The 24,780-nt window shown below is 35.6% G+C and overlaps 1 protein-coding gene and 1 long non-coding RNA gene across 12 annotated transcripts in view; both read right to left on the minus strand.

The window, feature by feature from the left end:
• CEP128 (centrosomal protein 128) overlaps positions 1–24,780 on the minus strand; it is a 140,504-nt gene that overhangs the window by 41,958 nt on the left and 73,766 nt on the right. For 7 of the 11 annotated variants that reach the window (XM_061463736.1, XM_061463733.1, XM_061463741.1 and 4 more), the window contains 3 exons: positions 17,399–17,448; positions 14,799–14,822; positions 1,630–1,707 (listed from right to left, as the gene is read on the minus strand). In XM_061463736.1, coding sequence (XP_061319720.1) covers positions 1,630–1,707; positions 14,799–14,822; positions 17,399–17,448 — 152 coding nt within the window. The remainder of the gene's footprint in view (positions 1–1,629; positions 1,708–14,798; positions 14,823–17,398; positions 17,449–24,780) is intronic. The other 4 variants (XM_061463739.1, XM_061463740.1, XM_061463738.1 and 1 more) reach the window with 1 other exon arrangement.
• Positions 6,299–9,186, minus strand: LOC133274481 (uncharacterized). Its single transcript, XR_009745158.1, has 2 exons — positions 7,698–9,186; positions 6,299–7,309 (listed from the first exon to the last, which is right to left on the minus strand). It is a non-coding gene; the product is annotated as an uncharacterized LOC133274481 (long non-coding RNA).

Consider the following 24,780-nt stretch of genomic DNA (forward strand, 5'->3'; position numbering starts at 1 on the left):
CCTCATTCTCAAATGGTGAAAGATTGCTTGTAACTCCAAAATTCATTAATATTATGCCTTCTAAGAAAGAAATTCTGTAATGGCAAAATATTAAGCACTTGGAAAAAAAAAAACAAAACCCAAAAAAATAAAACCCAACATTCTAAGGATATGGACTAAACAGAACTATCTTCAAATGAGAAAACAAAACATCTTCCACTGAACTAGATAATCATTCTCTTGAATGACTACAACTACCAAACAACTTGTGAGATATCACCAAAGACTTACTTTCTCTTTCCTTCTCCCTTCCTATGAAAACACTGAGGGAAGAACAAGCTAGTAATGGAAAGCAATTAATAGCTTTGAAATACTTCATTCACACATACTCCTTAAGAATAAAATACACTATTGTACAAAATATCCAATGTATTATTTTCAAATATAGGAATTAATGAAACTCCAAACTGGCATCATACTCATGACTAAGATACAAAGTTTAGTTCTCTTGAATAATAAATTATGTAATAAACAGTATGCAGTTGTTGGTAAGGACTCTTTCCTTAAAGAGAAAAAGAAAACTTTTTAAAAATTAAATATCAGTGAGAAGGACAGAGCTTAAATTAAGACAAAGAATTTGAATTCCAATCTCACAAATGCTGGGTAAGTGATAACTACAGCAAATCAGAAAATGACAGCGTCATTTCATTGTAACATTAAGCAAAAGCATGCACATGTGAAGGTGACTGTAGAAACCCTACATTCAAGCTTCTGCTTTGCCCAGCTGAGAGCAGAATTTCTCCTGTCACAATGCAGAACATCAGAAACAAAGGGCAAATGTCAATCGCCATCAGAGCAAAAAGCTCTTCTGGGGTTACCTGGAATGTGAAGTTAAAGCTATACTCTCAAAAATATTTTTCTTTAAAAACCCAAATATTTCAACTAGCACTTGTGTTCCTAACTGTTGATGATGACAACAATAAAACAGCATACAATTATTAACACATGACCTTGTGCAAGTACATTTAAAATAACAAATGTTGTAAACAAATATGTTTTGAAATGCTTATGAGTACCTCAGAATGAGAAATTCTACACAGCAAATAAAATGCAACTCATTATGCATTTGTTGATATGTGATTTAATACTGATTTTAAACTTATATTGTGCCATGAGATTCCAAATTCTCTTTAGTAAACTACCAACTTCATATATGGAAAGCAATAATAATACAGTGGTTTAGCCACTTACCCACTGAAGATCTGATATGAGGCTTATGACTTGACAACACTTCACCACTACTGTCAACGTGGTATAATTTATTTAATTTAAAAATTTTCATTTTTTAACAATCAGCATATCGGAATTCAGCACTTAATACAAATATTCTGAACCAGCGATTAGGACTTGACCTATTATGCCCAGTTAGCAATGTTTGTTTACATTATGGAGTATCTCAGCAATATTACTAATTAGGACTAAATTTATAACCTCATAAAACATGAAAATAGGTTTCTCTATGTTTTGTCTATATAATATGCACATATGTCATGTTACATATCTTATTAATTAATGTATACATCTGAAGAGGACATTAATTAAACAAAATATTTTGGAAATACTAAAAGAATCATAGGAAATCTATCTCACTGCAATATCTTTGAAATCTTCTAACAGGCTCAGTTTCTCAGGAACAGTCTCCAGATGGTCTAAAGCTACTTGAGTATGCTAAAGAACAGAACACAAGATAATACAAAAACGTTAATCAATTCTTCCAGCCATCTCAGACATTAAAAACCTATTATATCTATGGAAAACAGGTCTACAGATATGTATGTGTCTGTAAATAAAACAGGTCAACAGTAAGAAGGCTGTTAAGAAAAAAGAAGGACAAAATAAAACATACAGCAGAGTTTCCTTAATTTGAGTCTCTCTGAATAGTTACCAGTTTACTGAAGCAAAACAATACTTTTACAGTTTTGGAGTTTATGTAGCCTTCGGTATGAAATTTTCTTTTATGGCACTTCAGGGAGTAAAAAGCATTTAACAAAAATATAAATCTTTACTCACAACATTTATATCTTTGTAGCTAAAGACATAGTAGAAACTTTTTTTTTCCCAAATACGATTATGTGCAGTTAGCACGTAGCTGAATATAAAACAATCAAATTTCATATTTTTGTTTTAGATATATGTACTGCTGAAGAATGAATTACCACTCTAGGGAGAGTTAGGGCTGGACTCAACAACAAGATTTCACATTCAAACCAGCGACACAAAAACTCTAGTGCGTAGCAAGATACAAGGAACTGAAGAAAATTATTATCCTGTTTTGGGTTTTCTGCACAGGTGGGTTAGTCACATATAAAGAGTAGTTATGCCCCACAAGCCAGATTACTCTGGAGCTTCTCAAAAGGTGCCCTTCTATTATTTGCTGAAGAGAAAGTAGAGAAACAATACTGCTTACAGTTTCTGAACAGTTGGCATTTCCTCCACAGTTCTATAAATTACACTTCTTTGGCTAAGGTTCTGTTAACCTGGTATGCATTCTAATAATAATGGATATCATTAGCCATGTTACTGCCCTGGCACTTTAAAGCAAAAATCTATACAACAAATACAATCCATCAATCCTGAAGTCAAATATGGTTATGCTGTAAAGTCTGCAAACTGAGTTAATTTGCCCTTAACTACAAAAGCTCTGCTGCTAGTCTTGGAAAGTCACCATCTGACCAACATAAAAGACATCCCCTTTTAGTCCCAGGCTTAAGACCTAAAGAGACTAAAACTTTCAATCACACCAGGATAAAAAAAAACCAAACACTGGGAACCTCTCAGCACAAGTGCACTCCACTCCAAAAAGATGGAGGGGAGAGTGAGGAGCATAGAAACAGAACTGAACAGAGTAAACCCAAGTGCAGACACACCATCCATTTAGAAGCAATGATGTCTGTCTTATTGTTTGCTTCTTTCCTAACAGCTCCAAATATTCAGATTTTAAGATAGCAAGAAATATGTTTTCCATAACTAATAAAGGTCAAGTTTCACAAGCAATGAGATTCACTTGCACCTTGCAGGGCTGAACTTGTAACCAATATTCAGCCAATAAAGAAGAATAGGTAGTGAATGCGGGACTGTTTTTTCTGCTTCTGTAATCATATGCATGCAGAAGTATAATGTATGTAAAATAATTTACCTAATTTTCTGTAATTAGGAAAAAATTGCACTGGCAGTTAATATGCTGACAACATTGGAACCTATTTCTATAAAATTACTTTGTTAAATGACTGTTGCATTAGTTTTTTTTTTAACTTTTGAAACTAATGAGGTTCAAACAATAATCTCCCACCCTCTTAGAATAAACTTTTACTTTTAGATTGCATGCTTAGCTAAAAAAGGGCTCTCTTTTCCCACTGTTATATTCTGCAGTAGGAATGCAAGATGCAGTAGGAAAAAAATAGCCAGGAACTCACAAATCTGGCCCCTTTTCCAGGATAATTTCTACTCTTCACACAGCACAGAAGAGAATAAGAATACATTGTGGTCAAAATTATTAGAACAATAACAGCTCCATTATCACAGGCAAGGGGAAAGAATTCCATGAGAAGGTTGAGTGAATTGTTGCTTCAAGAACAATAGGAAGATTAAGAAGCCTAGAAAATGGGATAAAAGGATTGGCCAGCAAGGAAGGATATTTTAGATTCCAAGAAGTACAGGAAGAACTGTCAAAAGTGAAACAGAATAAACCAGATACTTTAGTCCATTAGTGAGAACAAGAAAATAGAGACAGGGAAAATAAGGCATTGATAATTTAGATATGAACCCAAAACAAATTAATATTTCCTCTTCTATACTAACACATTAATTCTATTACATTTTAACAAAACTCGGTCAGAATTAATAAAGATTTTTTCTTATAACAAAAAACAGTAAATTCTTCTTTCTCCCCTCCTGCAGGAGAAAGGAAGTTTATATTTCACACTTAGCTAGCTGCATTTGGACCAAACCTAAAATTTACTCTATTATCTTCGTAAGAAGTCTTGCAAAATTCACCTAGGAAGATTTTGTAAGGAATAAAAACTAATTTTTCCTGAAACATATCTGTTTCTTTACCAAAAAAATATTAGAGAACCTGCAGTAATATATTAATTGGGCACGAAGCCTACATATTGTGTATAAAGTGTTTTTCACAGATTACAGTGTAAAAATGTTTTTACATCTATAAAATACCTCTTTCCTGTTTTCAAAATGCTACTATACATCTCAACTTGAAAGTAAAGTTGCCCAGAGGTATCTATCAATCTCTAATGTTTACCTCTCATAAGAATGAACCACTTCACTTTTACCACATTAAAGCAGTATTCATTCATATTTCATGCTTCATTTACAATGGCCTTATGTTCATCAAAGCATTAATTTTCCACTTCATTAATTTATGATGAGATGCAATGTTTGCTGCTGCTTCACAGAGTAGCCCCTGGTACTGGTCTGCATGTGTTTTTCTAAGGCTGGGAAATATATGAGAGACAGCAGACCAAAAGGAATCTAAACTTAACTATATGTGAAACAAGATACTATATCCTAATGTTTTGCAGTCATCCCAGTATCATCAAGATCTGATGGGACACATGTCCACAAAGTTTTACTTTGAACACAAAAACTTCACCACCCCTTCAGACATAGAATCCTTCCCCATAGGAAATAACCCCAAAATCATAACACCCTCACAATGTCTCTTCTTGGCACAATACCAAATTAAACCATAAATATTTTAAGCTTATAGTATGTATTGCCTAATTCATTTTGCTAAAGTATTTTACTTATGAACTGCAGAAAAATATACATTTGAGGTATCACACAGAGTTGAAATAAAATTGCCTGGGACACAGGACAAATTTAATGTAGTGGCTCCTCAGTATGCATTAAAGTATATTCAATTTGCAGCAATTTTTTTTCCAACTACAAAGATTTTTGCCCTTGCCCTCTCGCTCCCCATGTTAATAAAGACAGCCTGTGATCTGTTCTCAGAATAAAAGGAACTCAGGCCCTAAATGATGCCTTAAGCCATCCCATTTTTCAATTCTTTCTCTAAATTCCAATGCTAAAAACCACATGTCTACACTGTCTATTCTCCCCAAGTGTCTCCTAAATATATCCCCTCTATTTCATGTACTTTTTATGGAACACAAAAAAAAAAAAAACAAAACTATCAGCTGTGCCTCAGCTAGCCCACATTAGTTACATTATTAAACATAATCTTGAAAGCGGAAGACCAGCCTTTAGGTTATATGCATGTTCAGTCCTTGTTTTTTTTCGGTTTCATCAAGAATCATGTGGATAAAGGATGATACATGCTACTTTGAAAGGTTTTTTAGATTCTTAAAATTTAAACCCAACCTCACACACAAAATGATGGGCTCTAAGCTAATCATTACTGCTCAGGAAGTAGATCATGGAATAATGATACATATTTCCAAGAACTTGCTAATTCAGTGTTCAGTATCAATCAGACAAACAATACTGGATATAATCAGGAAAGAGGAAAAAAGCAATACAATTATTCCTGAGTACAAATCCACAGGGTCAACCCATCTTGACAACTGAGTGCAGCTGGAGACTTCTGTTTCAAAATAGAAAGAAGAAAAGGTCAGAGAAGATCAACAAGAATGATCAAAGCCATGGAGTTCTGTTTCTATGTAAGAAATTATTAAATACAATGACTGAAAAAAAACAGGACTCTCATGCCAGGAAGACAGAGGGGAGAAATGACCAATTTGCATGAAAAAAGAAGTCACATAAAGAGAAAATTTTAAATGGGTTTAAGCATAAAACTGGGCAAGTTCATGAATGAGGAAGACCATGGAAGGGTTCCAAATTCATAGAAATTACATCTATGTCTGGAAGCCTCTGAGCTTTGAATAGCTGGAATCAGACTGAATAAGTGGGAAACAAAATATATGTCAGTCCTGTTCATAAACTCTTCCCTACTTCCCTAAGCATTTTAATTTGGCCATTGTTGCAGCGCCTATAGCTGGGCTAGGCTGACCTTTGGTCTTAAACAGAACAGACCCTTTTATATTCTAAAATTCTCAGTCTTCTGAGCAGTTTGGGAACTGATTTGAATAGGATAAGTCACATGCTAACATTTTCAGGGACAGAAATGTGTGCCTTTTTCATAAAACCAATGAAAAGAATGGCAAATAAAAACAGAAAAATAAAAAAGCCACGTTTTATAGGGGAAATTCAACAAAGAATGTGGCAGCAAAAGAACACACTGTAGAATAGGAGGGAAACATGATGAAAAAGCTGGCACACAGAACTGGTCTGGTAATTTAACGAAATGCACAGCAACCTTCTCAATGTGGATCAAATGCCATACTTGTATGATTAATGACTACACTCTACTAAAAGAGATGGATTTAGCCACACAGATAAAAGGCAAAAAAGGATGTCAGAAGCACCTGACATAGAGGACAATTAAGTACTGTTAATTTTTTCCCAGAAATCAGAAAGCCGTATGACATAATGAATACATATAATCCTAAAGACAGCAATCACATCTGTCTGCTCATTGTTTAACAGGGAACAGAAGGTACTGATACAGTGCACTGATGGTACCGATAAGAGGAAGAAACACCAATTGTACTGACTGAAACCATATTAAGGACATTTTACTTTCACAGCAGACTCTTCCATAGAGTGCTATTAATCTTTGTTTTAAAAATAAAAATCATTTACTTTGAGAAGGGGCGTTCTATGTTTTCACAGAGAATAATAAAACAAATTACTCGTTTTTCATTAAATCATACAAACTCTTTGACATTTAAACTGCATGTGAACAGTTAATCCTCCTATATGGATGTATTCTTGGTGATAGACAGCTTCACACTGTCTCAAGGGACAGATCTAAATCAAAATCAAATACACATTTCATTTTCTGGCTCAAAGCTGCAATGCTAAATGCAAATAGATCAAACTGGGTTTGTCTATACCCTCCTACAGTTTGCCTTTAAGAATTGATGTATTGAAAACACATAAACAAACCAGAAACCAAGCTTCATTGACTTTCAAGTACAGAGCTCCTTTCTTTTCTGAGGTATGTAAAAACAAATGGCTGGCTGTATTGCACAGACATTTTTGAAAATTAGAACTGACTTAAGTGCTAGTTAGAGCTAATCCCCAAAGAATACCCATAAAAAGATTAAATGTGATTGTAATTTTAACTGACTGCAATGCATGTCAGCAGGCAGTTACTCACAATCAGATGAAAGATATAATGGTAAAGGTGACCTACAATGACTTATTTAAAATGGCCTTAGCAAGTTGAATACTTAGAATCATAGAACAGTTAGGTTTGGAAAGGACCTTAAGATCATCTAGTTCCAGCCCCCCTGCCATGGGCAGGGACACCTCACACTAAACCATCTCACCCAAGGCTCTGTCCAACCTGGCCTTGAACACCAACAGGGATGGAGCATTCACAACTTCCCTGGGCAACCCATTCCAGTGCCTCACCACCCTTGCAGTAAAGAACTTCTTCCTTATATCCAATCTAAACTTCCCCTGTTTAAGTTTTAATCCATTACCCCTTGTCCTATCACTACAGTCCCTAATGAAGAGTCCATCCCCAGCATCTCTATAGCCCCCCCTTCAGATACTGGAAGGCTGCTATGAGGTCTCCACGCAGCCTTCTCTTCTTCAGGCTGAACAGCTCCAACTTAAATAGCAAGAATAGGATACACCCAACATGTGTTCAGGGATCCTTTACTTTTCCTGCTAGTATCTGTGAAACTGTGCATTGTTAACTTCTATCTCCAGCACTAGACTGATACACCATATGCTCTTCTTTTACCCAAGGCAGGATTCTACACCTGAGGTTCTCTGTTGACTCATGCACCAGGCAAATTCCACAGGAGCCAGAACGTTCTGTACATCATATGCATAGAGGGAATTTAAGAGAAAACAAAAAACGTATTTTGTATCCTTAAATTCCACTTTTTTGTATTCTTTAAATACCATTACTCCAATTACAACATTGTTATAATTTCAGCACATCAAGAACTCAATTTACCTTTACAAAGATAGGTAATACAAAATACAAATTTGTAGAAGTTTACACAAAATACAAATAGGTACAAATACAAAAGAAATCAATTTACCTTTACAAAGATAGGCAATATATAAAAACTTGTCAAGTCACACGACATGCAATTTCAATTGTCTTTTTTTCTATACTACATTGTTTCATACAGATTTTAACAAAATTATTTTTTTCCAAGCAAAATCTACACTTATAATAATGAAAACCAAAATACCTTTGTAACAAAGCATTGCAAATGTCAACCTAACCAAGCTTTTAATTTAGACTCCAGATGTTTTTGTATGGGGTGGACCACATTTTAATTAAGAAAGCTCCATGGATGCTTCCTTTCCTGTTTGCAATGTCATGGACCATCTCTCATTCTTGAGCACATAAGATCCCTGCGGTAACTATGTGAATTGTTTACATGGAAAAATATTAGGAAAACATTTCATGAATTTTTAGTTGTTTGATGCATACTAGCAGCTAGAAATGTGGAGAAGACAGTGCAGTCTTTTGGCAAGCCAGCTCTCTGTGAATCATCTGCTACTGCTCCGAGTACTACTAGAGGTCCACAGGATTTCTTTTCGAGAATCTATTCTTTACCTTTTGCTAAGATTTTGATCAAAAACATCCAGACATAATTACTGGAAATTAAAAGGAATACAAGACAAGAGGCAGCATGCCTAAAGTAAAGCAATGTTAGTGGGCACACATTCCTAAAAGGTATAAAGATTTCTCTGTCATTCATTCATGAATGTTATCTTCAACTTTATGGAGGTTTGCAAGCTAAAAATGTTTACATGCAATTTATGTTTATGTTTTGCATGCTAACAATATTTCATCATGCCTTCCAGAAAGCCTTACAAAAATTCAATTAACACAAGAAGAAATACTGCTCAGTTTCACAGCTGAGAAACACTGAAATACAGAGAGAAGTGATTTAAGCTAGGATTCATAGCAAAATCAGTGTCAGAGTAGGAAAATAAATTAGGAATTTGGATTACAGATTTCCCCATTTTAATCAAAAGATGCACATCTTTAGATGAGATGAAATGAGAGAAATGAGAGAAAAAAAATCTATAGTAACATTGATAGGTGTAACTGATGTCTGTGTCCCTAATGTTATAAATGCCCCTTAAAGGCAATTTAGCAATAAATTCTTAGGCCAGTATTTTAAATATTTTTTAACAAAAACACAGTAAGATATTCTTGAGCATAGTTATCTGTAAAGTTAGTGTTCAAAGTCTCACTGCAAGTATATATTTTGTAACAAGATGTTATTTCTTACATGTAATAATTCATTTTTACAACACAGTGAACATTTCTAATAGAAAGTAATTTAAAAATTATGCTATATATCAGGTTTTGAGGGAAGGGGAATTAGAGGTGACATTGGAAATATACATATGCTTAGTTTGTGGATTTTGTGCAAGTACACAGCTTTAAATGAAATCCATAAATTAGAAACGTTGTGCAGAATCTCATAACTTTTTTCAGCATTTTTTTGGTTCTCACTCTAAATCCCATAATTAGCCAGAAAGTGAGAAATAAGTATGAATGGGAGATAAAGGCAATTATTTAAAGAAAAAGAAAAAAAGAAAAATCATACTCTTCAAAGCAAAACAAGTTCTTTTACAGAAAAAAAAAATGTTGGTGGAGGATAAGCAGAGGTGGGCGTATTAGCAAAAAAAAATAAAATAATAAGTAAAGCACCAAAGAGTAGGTGGCACAGGATGCATAAGTAGTAAGGTATTCAACAAGAACAACAGATGTGTAGGGGGAGAAGAAGGGAAGAGGAAGGTGAGCATCAGGAGAAGCTAACAGCAAACACCATCAGGCAGCAGAAGTTACTTGGTGCGAGTGAGCAGAGGAAGGACTTGAGGAACCCTGGGAAAGTTCTCCATCCCCAGAAAAGGGAAGTGACACACTGGTTTGCTCATGAAAGGAAAGGAAAGGGCGAGGCAGGCAGGACAGAAGTTCTCAGATTGCTGCTCCTCTCCCGGTCTTTTTTATAAGATCAAAGAATGGCTCTGTCCTGGGACAACCAGAAAGCCTTTGATGTAATGGTAGTTTTGGCAAGACACTACAGAAGCAAACACCAAGGGGAGAAGAAAGCATTAACTCTCAGAATCAAGATTTCCTAAACATTCATACATACAAAGCTTGACAACCATGAAATAATCTCAAGAGCTGAAAGCAAGATTTACTTATTGAAGGAAGGCACACTAAGAAAACACAGAGAGAGAGAGAGCACTAAAACAGACGGTGTCACTCAGATAATCTCTCTGGGAAATGCATTGGGCATTGTTACTCTTTCAATTCTTTTTTTAAATAGGGTGATAAATGAGAAAACTGATGCAAATTTGAACCTGCTACTACAGTAGAAGAATCTAATAGCTTTTATATTGCTGAGTGCATGCAGACAGAAATTTTTTTTACTGGTATTCAAAACCTTACTTCCATGAACATAAAATCTGAGTTACAATAAAATACATGAATGGTCATACTGAAAAGGAAATTCACATTACATAACAATTTTGCAGAATACTTACAGCGTTACTGGAGTTAACCTAGATTTTATGACATTGTAACAAAAAGTTGAATCATATCCAGAAAGTCTGATCCAAGTATTCTGAGCAAGTGCTAACCTCACTTCTGAGTTCTTTATTGAAAGCAGCAAACTGTCTTATTGATCAAAGGATATGAAATGCATATGTTCACTGGAATAGCTTCAGGACATGGTTGATTTCAAATTAAGTTTCCCAGTCTTGATGTCAGACTAGAACTACTAAGGCAGAGCAATCTGACTTGCAGCTTATGCTCACAAAGAACATGATGTAGTTTACAGAAACCCACTAAGGCTGTAAAGCATGGCATAACAGCAGCTTGTACCTAACAAAATACACCCTGACCTCTTTATAAGTAGGTTCAATGGAAAGTGTATCTAAGAATAAAATACAGACTTTTTTTCCAAGAAAATCGTACATGTTTGTCTATAAACAATACACAGGCAAATCCTGTATGTAAGAACTATGCTACACTCAAGAGAAAACAAATCACCTTGTTTAAAGATAAACTGTATTCATTCTGGCAAAACATCAGACTACATAATTGATTACCAAAGTAATCATGAAAGTTAGTTGTTAATAGCTATGTAATAATTAAATTCACTTTAATAAGCAGTATTAAACTAAACTAAAAACAAAAAGAGCCAAACAAAACACAATCTCTAAGTTCCCAAAATCTCAGTTTTTCCTGTACTTGTTACTCCCATGGCACTTCTCATGAGCTGAAGGATTATTCCAGAATATACTGGGATTCTTTAGCTCTTTAGCTCCTTTTATATAGATCAGTGAGTCTGTCTAAATACCCCTGCTCTTCCTTCTTACCTTCTGCTCCTGTCCTGTGCACCCTGCTGGAGCAAGAAGCTGGGTACCTATCTACTGAATCATACTTTAGAACTGATCTGATTAAAGAAAAACAGACAAAGAAAATCCAAAAGCTTCCTGTGATAGGTACTATTTGTTCGCAGGTTCCTTAAGAGAGTGACCGGATCAGGTGTCATGTGCTGAAAGAGGATGGCAATAAAGCAATTTCCTTGGGAGTCAAGTGAATTGGCTAAGGAAAAAGCAGATCCAAAAAAATATTGGGTACAGAGGACAGGATGAGGCATGGGTAGGAGAAGGAGTTTACAGTTCAAACAGCTTGCAGAGAGGAGAAGGAGCTCACAGACCTCAGAGATGATGCAAGGGACTCCCCTAGTTTCCCACAATTTATAAAAATCAGAGTTAGATTAAGCTAGGACTGGAAGGTCTGTTCATCCAAAGCTCAGAAAAGAATCTACTAGGTTCCTAACACGTTTCCTTCCACACACACACCCCCCTCTTTTTTTTCTTGCCTAAATTGCCAAGTTCACCCCATGACTACTACAATTTTACTGGCACATGCAGGAGGCAGAAATGAGTAAATTGTAGAGGAACAGAGGAGGGCAGGCTGTCAAACATACCTCTCAGAATACATACACATACACAATTTTCAGGTCATTGTGTAAAGCAGCTTGTTTAGATTAAAATCTTAATCTAAAGATCTAAAAATTGCATTTACTGCTAGAGATACGTGTCTTTTCTGTTGCTTAAAAAGGTATATGCGGGGAGAAGCAATTTAAAAAGTGTGCAAGAGGCTTCATACTTGTGGTAAATCTCACACAGTTCTGCACTAAACTCCATCTATTCCTGTGCAGACCAGTTTCTTCCCAGGATTAGGCAGAATAAGAATGTGGTGCAAGAAAATGCAGATGAAATTCCTAACCCAGCCACCCCATGGTCTCACAGTTTGAAAACAGTTCTAGAGGGCTGATGCTTTCCTATGCATTATATATAACTTATATATGTGTGTGTTCTGGTTTTTTCCTCTCTTGCCCCTTTTCATGACTCGTATTCCATGAATCTCATGAACCGCCACCTTTCCGACAAAATTTTCCTAAGGAAATACTTTTTTTACAAAGCTTAAATATTTTTTTCACTAAGGATTCTGTCTGAATTTAATTCAAGAACTTGAATAGAGACCTTGAATTTGACTAGAGACCTTATGTCTCTGTTCCATTTCCATTCTCTATCACCTGAATTAAATCACAAAATATGTGAGTGGTTGTACTTTTCGGATGTCATGCTCTGAGGACTCAAAATGGCAGATAAGAAAATTATACAAATATCTGTGTACAATAATTATTACGTACTCATTGTTATAAATGCTGCACAGATATAGAGCTATGTAGACATACACACTAAAAGTATAAGGATTTTTGAAGTTCCCTTACATGGAAAGCCTTTTTCATTCTTTTGCTCAAGGGTTTTTCTATCTTAGCTCATCCTGACACATTCAGACTGCTTAAGTATTACTCTGTGCACATTTTTAAGATCAGTGAATGGGAAGAACAAGACAGAGATAATGCTGTCATCATCAGAACTGAAACAGATATAAAAGTCAAAACCACTTATATTTTAAAAAGTATTCACTCTCAGATATCTAACATCTGACTTTTGAGTATACTTAGCAAAATACATAGACAGAACTGTCACTGAATTTAGCTATTACTAAACCTTCACATTTCTGAAAATCAGGCCTCAAGTCACAAAGTCAGATACCCAGAACATGAGGACACAAAGTAATATACAGTCTTTGAAAAATTTTGTTTCAGTGATTTGCTTCACATCATAGAGGAACTTCATGGTAAAAGTAAAATGAGTGCCACGGGAGCATTCAACAGCCTTAGTGATGACCATATTTTCTTGCCTGCAATCTCAGGACTTCACGTTACACATCTTCCAATATCAGCAATAATGAAAGCAGTGACTGATTTCAAGCTCTCGGATTTAGCATCACAAATTTGCATTCAGGTGTTATGTCCCAACTTGCATTGAGAAAGAAAATTATGTTTTACTGATGATAATAGTCCTATCTGAACAATAACTTACAAATCTTCCTACTTAAAGTGTGAGAAATAAAAAGTATAAAGAGTAGGAAAGCTCCAGGAAAAAATACAAACATTGTCACAAAATAAGGATTGAATTTTCTTGATGTTGGGCTATTTGCAAGCAATTAACCTCTGCCTGTGTTAAAAGAGCTCTGGAAGCAGAAAAGACAAGGCATTTGCAGGCAGTTTAACTCACAGTTCATGACAAATGGATGGCAGTGGATACATGCCTGACCGGTTGTCATGTAAGCAAACCATGAATAAACGATGCTACTGAACAGAATTAATGTCCTGGCAACTCTTTACACTCACACGGGATACTGAGATACACTCACTGCCAGGATACTGAATCTGAGCATCAGCTCTCTAGTCCCACAAGGCAGGAATTCGAGAATTCTCATTTACAAAGGGCCTTTTATGCGAGAATGCCAGCTTTTTTTAACATATTCAATATGTATAAAATATATTTTTGAAATGGGAAGCTGTTTTTAGATACAATCAGGAAGGACAAAATAATTTGCACAAGCAAATATAAAAGTTTGTATTTGCAGCCTTGATATTGTCTCAGTACTGGTTTCTTGGGATTAAATTTGGAAGAAACTACAGGCCTGATACATACTATTGTGGGATGTCCTACACGAGGAAAGCAGCATGGTTCAGAAATGCTAGGACAAGACGAGACCCACCCCTGCTATTTCACCTGGGTACTCTTAAAAGCTTGGAACAGCTGCATTCATGGCATGTACATTCATGAAAGCTTTGGTGCTTCCAACTTATTATCTTATTAAATTATATTAATTTATATTAATTACTCAACAAAATGGTATTCCTTCATGCTTTTAGTTACAGTGTTGATGTGAGCAAATGAACTGATTCTGTTTGCCCCTCCCACCATAAATATGTAAAAAGCACATGTACATGAAATCATTAGACCTACCAAAGGGACCCCAAACATTCGAAGTGTTAGCAACAGAAAAATAACGTCCTTTGTACAGCTCAAACAAGGATGAGGATTGAACTGTACAGAAAAACATCACACTGTAATTCATATAACTAGTGCTCAACTATTGTAGTAAAAACCTGCACAGAAAGGTGAAGTGTAAAAATATTACACCTTCTCTTAAAAGTAAAACGACAGTTAAAAGCCCAGAACTGCAACTTTCTTTTTTTCTTCCCAAAATACATAAACCCAATGTTTTTCATCAGTTAGAAGAATTATGAATGTGATTGTGATTGGTTTGGAAATGAATTTAAGAAACTTACCACTTCTAAGGCCATAATACGTTCCTAAAAATAAAGTTAGATGCCATTAGAAAGTAAAGAATATAAATGCAACACAAGTTGAACAATGATGAAAAGGATTCATTTTGGTTTTTTGCTGGTCATATGCATGGTATTTTGTAAAAATATCACTGAATAGGAACTACTGTACTTACTTGGACCTCTGACCCATTTATCACACTATCTCTCTTTAGAAATTTGTTCTAAAGAAAAGAAACTCCCCAGAAACAAGGTAAGAAAGAATTTTAAAAAATTACTCAATGATTTATTTTATTCAAATAGTACCATTTGATTTTCAATATTGTTGATATTACTCTTATGTATCCCAATGTTTGATTTCTTTTTTCGACTATCTATGACTGTAAATCTGGCATATTTTGGAGTTCATGTCACATTAGCATCTGGTTTAGTTTTCTTTTAGGCATTTCCTTCAAAAACTAACAAGCAAATTCCATATCATTATTCTGTTATCCAGAAATAGTTCTGAAGAATGGTTTTTTAATAATAAGATGACGTTAGTCAAAGTCTAAAGTTAGATGAAAATAAAATTAAAATAAAGCAAGCTTGTATCTGTTTTAATCCAGCACAAAATATAGAGAACCCAGAATTCATAAATTCACTGTATATATTTTAATATTCCCTTTCCATTTAAAAGAATCTTTAAGAAAGATATTAAACCAGTAAATTCAAGATCATGTACTCTGGCACTAATGACCTAACTAGGAATGGTATTTTAAGTAACTCAATAAAATGTACATTCAAGTGCTTAATTGAGTCCTGGTCAGGTACATTTGGAGTACCTGACCATTAAGATATTACAGGAATTCTTACCTTGCTCAAATACTACGTTTTTGAAAGTACAGGAGAAGATTTTGTGTGGGTTTTTTTTCCCTTTTCCTTCCTGGGTGGATTAGGCTAAGAATCCTTATATGTTTTCCTGCCCTATCACTCCCTAACAGGTAAAAATGATTGTAATAATCTGGATTTATTCCTGCAGCATCCAAAGACAGTTAGATAAGTCTGAACTGACTTCAGGACACTCAAGAAATTGACACATACAACAAAAATTTGTTCCAATGGAAGAATTTGGGAGCCAGAAACAGTTCTTGCCATTCACAAGACTGGAAAGGACATAAAGCAATTTGATCAGCAGCTTGACAGACCATCGGAAATACAGGCAAGCACATGTACGCACACAAGACACTATTACAATGCAACTTTCTGCAGTATAAAATTACTCCTTATTAAATCAGAAGTAAATCATTAGAACAATTTGTCAACTATAGAGCTTCACATGAAAGCAGATGCAGAATTGCTTCACATGAAAAGAGATCTTTTTACATTGATGTAACTAGATATGCACCTGTGTAAACTGCTTGCGTAGACAAGCTCTCAGCCTTGTTGAACTTAAGCTGCCAGAAAGCTAGGCCAAGATTTTTGTTTGAACAAGGAACAGCTGGATTGGTGTGTTGTGTAACTTGTCTCTTCTTACTGGATCAAACTGTTTCTACACTTTTTGATACATCTAGCCCTCAAAATGCCTTCTCCTTATGATGCGAGAAGAGAAAGCTTATCTTTTCAAACAAACTCTTATGGTCAAAACTCAGGTCAATACGTAATTTCATTTTCTTTAACACCCTTACCTTCATTAATTCCTTCATAAATGTCCTGCTTCCAGAATACTTACAGAAAGTTGCTTCATTGATACTCTTCATGCTGTAGCTAAATATTTTTATACTCATGTTGGGTACTGTCTGCTGTAATTTGTTGCTAAAAATTTCTTTTCCCTTCTCTATTCTGAAGAATACATGCACTACCCTCCCTAATAGCTTTCAGAGCCTCACAATTTAGACATTCCAGCTTGGTTTTGCTTTCCTAGCCATTTTCATTTCAAAGGAGTATGTTTTCTTTGACTGCAATGCTTAAATACTATTCCAAAGCTGAGTTTAGGGTAAATCTTAATTTTTAAGTGCAAATTTAAAGTGCCTAGCACAAGCAGCTTTAGTGCTAGATGACATACAATGAGGAATTACTATACTGTATCAAGTCCTAGCACATTTTGACTGGTCTCTTCTTCCTCAGGAAGGTGACATTTAATGTTTCAGAGATTTAAAATACTTACTTAAAATCTTTTACTTTCAGTTTATTCTGAGATACAGGAGAAAACAACACAGCTCAGAAAATCTAAGCCAAGCAGTAGAATTGGCATTTTTGCAGTTCTGAATGCAGATTTGCACTGCCCCATGTCACATAGTTTCAGTGAAGCCAGCAGTACAACATAACTTGAGTACAGAGTGGGACTTGAAAGCAGCACTCTTTTCACTGATGGACTAGACCTATTGACTCATAAGGAGAATGCTGACTACTTCAATCTTCTCTAATGTGCAACTTAATTGGTGGGCAGAAATTCATTAGTAGGGATTATTACTAGCTATCAGGTCTGTATTTGGCTGCATATATTTCCAAAGAATTCCAAAGAATTTAAGATACAAGGCAGGTCAGAAAAACATAATGTTGTAATACAGTTTAGTAATTCGAAGGGTGACAAAAACTGTAGCTACTTAATTAAATAGAAAGTATACCTGGATAGCTCCCATTTCTTCCTCTCTTCTGAGGGTCTTCTCTAGTAGCTCTGTAAAATGAAAAACTGAACTTGTAAATTCAACTTCCTGTCTCATGGCCTGACAGAAAAAGCACTGCATGAAACGGTGAGTTTTTTGTTTCACAGCTTTCACAACATTCCTTTTCATCTGATTAAACTAATTGATTAAATGTGCCAGTGACATGACTGTTTCCAAGCATGGGCTGTTGAGGTTAACTAAAAACAGCCACAGGAAAACAGTTTAACTGGGGGGAAGCATTCAAATTCACAGAAAAACTTGCCTATACGTAAATCAATCTTTCAGTGTGTTTGTAGAATTGGCTGGGAAAAAAAGAAAAAAAACCAAAAATATTCTCTCTGAAAACTGATTAAAGCAGAAGCGGATCATCAAAAGTATTCAATTATATATGAAAAATTACTCCAGGTTATATTTTTAGCAACCAAATAACATCCCCTGGGAAATGAGTACAGAGAATTTTGACTAATATTACAGTAATGACCTTCTCTCAATAAAATGGAATACTTTTGAAAACAGAAACAGCCAGTTCACTACAATAAAGATATTCGAAAAGTTTTTTGTAATCTTTACAACATAAAATCCTAATACCTTGTATTCATTTGTGTGACAATTATATAGGTTGGCACATACATGCATATAAGTAACATTACATGTTAGAAGTTTGAGTTCTGTGGGATATGTCATAAGTTGCTTTTCTATTTTATTTTGCTCACATATATTTATGATTATAAGTATGTTTTGTTCAAGTGCATCATATTTACAATTCTGGGAAACCTTAAAGTTATAACCTCATAGAGAGTAAAAAAAAAACCAAAAACTAAAAACTATGCTGCAGGCTTATTACTATTTTAACTACCAGAAGTTCACCACCTTAACTAAGCCAGAGACTGACTTTGAATCAAGATATGCTCCAGTTTGCTAGCAATTAGGAGAGTTATGGCATTATGAAATAGCTTTGACAACCTCATAGGACTGAATTCTGACTGTGAATTACCTCAGCATCCAAGTACAGAACAGCTAACTGAAAGTATCTGTGTATACTTAAGAAATAAATATTCAGTTATTACAGATTAGCTTCAGTAATTTACATAGGAAATGATTATTCTACCAACATTAATTTGCTTTCTTTGCTTTACTTCTCAAATCTTTTATTTTTCTTTATTCCTTCTCTCATTATAAAGCCTCCTTGTGAGCACCCTAACCCACTACCTCTTTTCTCATAGCTCATTCTCCATTTGTGTCTGCATGCAGATTATCTGAGACTTATTTTCAGGCACCAGTCCTTTAAATGTGATGTACATAACACATACAAAATTTTAGTTATTTCTTTCACAAGCAGAGATATTGATTGACTTGCTGTTCTTTCGTCCTAGCGTCTATGCATTTTTTTAAAATCTTTTCTTAAAATTAATAAAATGACCATTTCTTCACTTTATTTTTGGCACATCTATGTTTTTCTGAATTATTGGTATGCTTTCCAGTGCAATAACTCAACTACTATATAAATTCTTATAGCTAAATGTGCTGCAATCAACATTAGTTAGTACAAGAATATGGGTTTGGAAAGTGGCCGCCCTGTATCTTTAGGTATATTTCCGTATTCTGAGTTGATAAAAATTTGTATTGTAATACCAGCTGTAAAAAAAAAAATAAAAAAAATGAGGGAGAAAGAATAAATCTATGAGAAAGGGATGACAAATGAAAGATTCTTCCACATGTTCCATCTGATCAAAAGAAGAATCTTATACTTCACTTTATTTTCATTCTAATGCAATATCTGAGACTCTGGTACAGATATGACTGTTCTAAGGAATGTTCCTATAATGTTCTTTTCAAAGCCCTTTTATAAATTTAAGCTAAACAGAGATAATTTCTGGTAATAGCCTCTAGATTTGAAAGTTCTGCATCTGAAATTAGGGATATCTAGAAACCATTTACTTTATTGAACCACTGCCTAAATTGGCTGTCCTGCAGGACATACATAATACTCTGTCCCCATGAGTACCTACCACTTCAGGTAGGTACTGAAGTGCTGCTATTTAACTGACAATATATATGTCACCCTTAATGACTATATGTTCAAGAACCAAGTTCTGCATTTAAACTGATGAGTCCATTTAGTACTCCATCCAAAATAATAGCATGTTTGCTCCAAAGCTAAATACAAAAAAAAAAAAAAAATTCAAGCAGTACATATTAAAGAGCTATATAAAAAGTCTCATAAAAATACAGCATATTGTATAATTCTGTTAAACACTGCTATGTATAATGACAGAATGTCTTTGCTTATTTGATCTGAAAAGTTCATAGAATCATGGAATGGTTTGGGTTGGAAGGGATCTTTAAGATCATCTAGTTCCAGCTCCCCTGCTATGGGCAGGGACACCTTCCACTAGACCAGGTTGCTCAAGGCCCCATTCAACATGGTCATGAACACTGCCAGGGATGAGGCAGCCATGGCTTCTCTGGGCAACCTGTGCCAGTGTCTCACCACCCTCCGGGTGAACAATTTTTTCCTAATATCTAATCCAAACCTCCCCTCTTTCAGCTTAAAGCTATTTCCCCTTGTTCTGTCACATACCCTTGTAAAAAAGTCCCTCTCCAGATTTCTTAATCTGTAAAACATCTCCCATATTTAAGTTCCTGTGTAAACATATTTTACATATTTAGTGCCAGAAAATAATATTTCAGTAAATTTAAGATAGAGAATTCACTGTGTCTGTGATACAGCAAAGCTGGTCATTAGCCCTGATGGAGGCTCCTTTTGTTAATCCTATGAACAGCTTCCGAGTTTTTGTAATTCTTTCTTTTCCTAACCTAAGTTGTACACTCGCATGAGTTTCTACATTTGTTAACAATCCTGCTATGGTCACCTTTCAAGGCCTAATACAACCATAGGGTTCTTTTTTGATTTTGGTGTTTTTTTTTTTCCAAAAGTGATGTATCATTATTCTCATGGGCCGCAGAACACATTAATGTATAGATTGTCTAGAAAAAACAACATTAATGAAAAAGCATTACAAAATCACCTTCAGGCATTGATGGTTCTTCCCAAAAGATGAATAATACATGGAGAAAGACAACAAGAGAAATGACTTTTAGAAATAGAGATATTCATCAAAATATTTGCTTTTTTTATCTCGCAATCCTATTGCGAACTGTAAACTAAAACGATTAAAAAAGAATCAAGTGTTTCAGTTGTTTAATACAACTCAAAACCAACAGCAAGTTCAGGATATTGTCTGCAGAGTTAGGGATTTACTTCTGTGTAGTCTTACAAAAATAATTTATTTAGTGGTTAAACTCCAGATCATCTAAGGTTTCTCTCTCATTTAACTACTCATCAATAAGCACCAAGTGTCCTTGCAGTGGCTTAAATTTATGTGACAAAACTTCCAGGAAATACACAGATTATGGTTTAAAACATTCCATAAAAGTTATTATCTTTTGCAGTTTGCGTGACACCGAAACAACACAGTATGCTGCAAAATAGTGTAAATATTACCCTGGAGATGAAGATGGTTGCATTCAACAGCTCAAGGTCCAAATGGAGATGACAAGTGGTGTCCCTCAGGGGTCACTGTTGGGATCACTGTTGTTTAGCATCTTTGTCAGTGACATGGACAGTGAGACTGAGTGCACCCTCAGCAGACTTGCCAACACCAAGTTGTCTGGTGCAGTTGACACACTGAAGGAAAGGGATGCCATCCAGAGGGACCTGGACAGGCTTGAGAGGTGGGCCTATGCAAACCTCATGAAGTTCAACAACGTCAAGTGCAAGGTCCTACACCTGGATTGGGGCAATCCCAAGCACAACTACAGGCTGGGTGGAGACTGGATTGAGAGCAGCCCTGAGGAGAAGGACTTCTGGGTATTGACTAATGAGAAGCTCTATTTGCCCTCTACTCTGCTCTCATGAGAATCCAACCTGTAGTACTGAGTTTAGCTCTGGGGCCCCCAAGAAAAGAAGGACATGTACCTCCCCTGGTGAGTCCAGAGTAAAGCCACAAAGATGATCAGAGGGCTGGAACACCTCTCCTATGAAGACAGGCTGAGTTGGGCTTGTTCAGCCTGGAGAAGAGAAGGCTCCAGGGAGAGACATAACAGTCTTCCAGTATCTGAAAGGGGTCTATAAGGAAGGTGGTGAGAGACTTTTTACACTTTTTACAAGGGCATGTGACAAGGGTGAATGGCTTTAAGCTGAAAGAGGGAAGATTCATATGAGATATTAGGAGAAAACTTCACTATGAGGGTGGTGAGACACTGGCACAGGTTGACCAGAGAAGTTGTGGATGCCCCATCTCTGGCATTGTTCAAAGCCACATTGGATGGGGCCCTTGAGCAACTTGGTATAGTGGAAGGTGTCCCTGCCTATGGTAGGGGGGTTGGACCTACATGATCTTTAACATAACCATTCTATGATTTTATATTCCATCATAACTCTCAGACAAGTGAGGAAAAAGGTGTGCAGTTATTGAGAAAGACTTTTTTCTCACACACACCCTCATACCCCAATTGTAATTTTCACTGCTAGAGGAAAGTTTCAGAAAATACATTTAGGAGCAGATATTTATTGACTGGAATGAGTAAAATACAACTGTATTATCTTATTCATACTATCTGGTCCACTAATTTGCCAATAACTAGAACATTAGAAAGCAGTTCAACTACTTTATCTCTCTGCTGGGAGTAACCACTAATGTGCCAATAACTAACTAAAATGTTAGAAAGCAGTTCAACTCCTTTATCCCTCTGCTGGGAGTAACAACACCGGGAAACAGGACACTGACATTGTATTACCTGGAGCAATCAACTTCCCAACGATTTGAACTAAAAATCACAGATTTATTTCAGAAAAAAAACACTGAACAGCCTTCACTCATTATGAAGCAGGAACTGGATTTCCCATTTATAGAAATTGAAAGTAGCAACAGAACACATTCTGCTTCACATTCTCTGTGAAGACTGAAGTGCCAGAGAAAAGTCAACAAATTGGATCAATACCTGATTTGTATTTAGAAATACGATTGTACTAAGAATTTAAACTTGGTACCTGCTAATACAAACTTGTTCTAGCAAAGGGAAATACACAAATACAGAACTGTACATAAAATCAGTTCTTATAGTCACAAATATCTAGTCATATAGTCAAAAACCCTAAAATATGATTCAGATTACTCTGAAGTTCATATCTGCAATTCAGTTCAATTCTGCATACATAGCTTATGAGGTGTAAACTATTCAAGATTATCTATGAAGTTGCCAGCATATCTGACTCGAGACTTTCACCCCAAGCCAAAAGTGATAGTTTGATTTGAATACACCAAGTATCTCTATGATATAGAATATTTCTAACCTGCTAGTTTCATTATTAGCATTCATAAATTTAGTAAATGAAGATAAAGCAAGGAGAAATCTCAAAAGCTATTACCTTTTTTGGAATTGTATTCAGGTAGTTTATAGCTTTCATTTAATCGTTTTCACAGCAGAACTCAATGGCCACTGCATTTTTCTTTTTTTTCTTGTAGCTGCTGCTAAACAAAGTCTCAAGTGATTTTTAATACTGATTAGAGCTTTCTATTCTGTTAGCAAACTGTTATATTAACACTGAACACATTCCACTATCTTTAAAGACTATAATTCAGTTATCACCACTGCAGCCAACGCACTGCTCATCACCACCAAGACTGAAACAGCTGTTCTGTTTCTAAATCAATAGTTTTCTCATCCACATGTAAAAAGACCTCCAAACTCAAAGGAATAAATTTTTTAAAAAGGAATTCCCTTTTGCCATATTCTTTGCCTTTATAAATTCTAGCCATTTATTAGTTACTGTACTCTTCAGTAAGTAACACAGCAAATATTTCAAAATAATATACTTCACATAAGTATACAAAGAACTTTGAATTTTTTTTTTTTATCAGCTCATTCTTTTGATACTTTTTTGGTATACACTTTCATTTTTGCTGTGGAATTTCAAAGCAGATTCTTAAAACTGTAGTGGTGCATTTGTTTGCATTAACCTGAAGCAGCATCCACAATCACAACATAAAAAGGTACCTGAAGCTGAGAGAATGGAACAGCAGTCCACTGTTCAGATTCCCTAACAGACTTACCATTATGCAGGAAACAGAACATACCGTGTTTTCTCTCTGTTCCCAGAGGTTTAGGCAAGTTTGATATTTTGTAGCACAACTTTTAAACCTTCACATCGCCAGTGCCGGCCTGGCCTAACTTGCAAAGAAGCCAATGGCTTTTGGGAAAAGGGTAAGGCTCAGAAGGGAAATGTAATCATCTGAGGGGGCGAGGAACAACAGAGTAATGCAACTTAAGATTCTCAGAGAATTTTCTATTCGTATTCATGCTCCTGAGATTTACAAGACTTTTAGGAATTAGTGGTATCTTACTGAGTCAGGCCTAAAGTCACGCAGCCTACGACCGACTTCACAAGTGGATATTAAAACAATAGGGGGAAAAAAAAAAAAGATAATATAACTTACTCTAATGGCAGTTTACAGCAATAAGCACCTGAGAGAATTCCTAAGTAAAAGGACCGCATCTGAACCATCCATGGTCTACCTGACCTCCATGAACTTGACTATTTCTTCATTTAACCTATTTTTTGTTTTGGATGCCAGAACATTTTGCAACAATGAGCTTCCATAACTAAAACATGCACTATGCAAAAATGCCTTTTATTTTAAACATATGTGGACTGTCAAAGACTTCTTTACCTGCGTTAAGTCTTGCTTCTAATTTACTTCCTTCAGTGTAAGGCAGACACTGTAATAGTTCAGCTGATGGTAGGGAGAGAGGAGTTATAGAATTGGTAAGGAGAATTTAAAACATCTGCTTGGAACAAATGAAAAAATAGAGAGGTTTTCTACATGAAGTGTGGGAGATAGTTCATTTTTGTGTATATGCATCAATAAAGAATCAAAGTGAGAAACTACTGAAGGAAGCAAATACAAGATCATCAGACAAAAAATTACAGATTCCAATGTGCTGCTTACACATTTTTAAGAGGCCTTTATCATAGAATAGTTAGGGTTGGAAAGGAACTTAAGATCATCTAGTTCCAACCCCCCTGCCATGGGCAGAGACACCTCCCACTAAACCATATCACTCAAGGCTCTGTCCAACCTGGCCTTGAACACCAACAGGGATGGAGCATTCACAACCTCCCTGGGCAACTCATTCCAGTGCCTCACCACCCTAACAGGAAAGAATTTCTTCCTTATATCCAATCTAAACTTCCCCTATTTAAGTTTTAATCCATTACCCCTTGTCCTATCACTACAGTCCCTAATGAAGAGTCCACCAACAGCATCCTCACAGGCCCC

The sequence above is a fragment of the Pezoporus flaviventris genome, unplaced genomic scaffold (assembly GCF_033815535.1).
Source record: "Pezoporus flaviventris isolate CSIRO_AGI_PZ_B2104156 unplaced genomic scaffold, CSIRO_AGI_Pfla_v1 ptg000036l, whole genome shotgun sequence".
Lineage (NCBI taxonomy): Eukaryota > Metazoa > Chordata > Aves > Psittaciformes > Psittacidae > Pezoporus > Pezoporus flaviventris.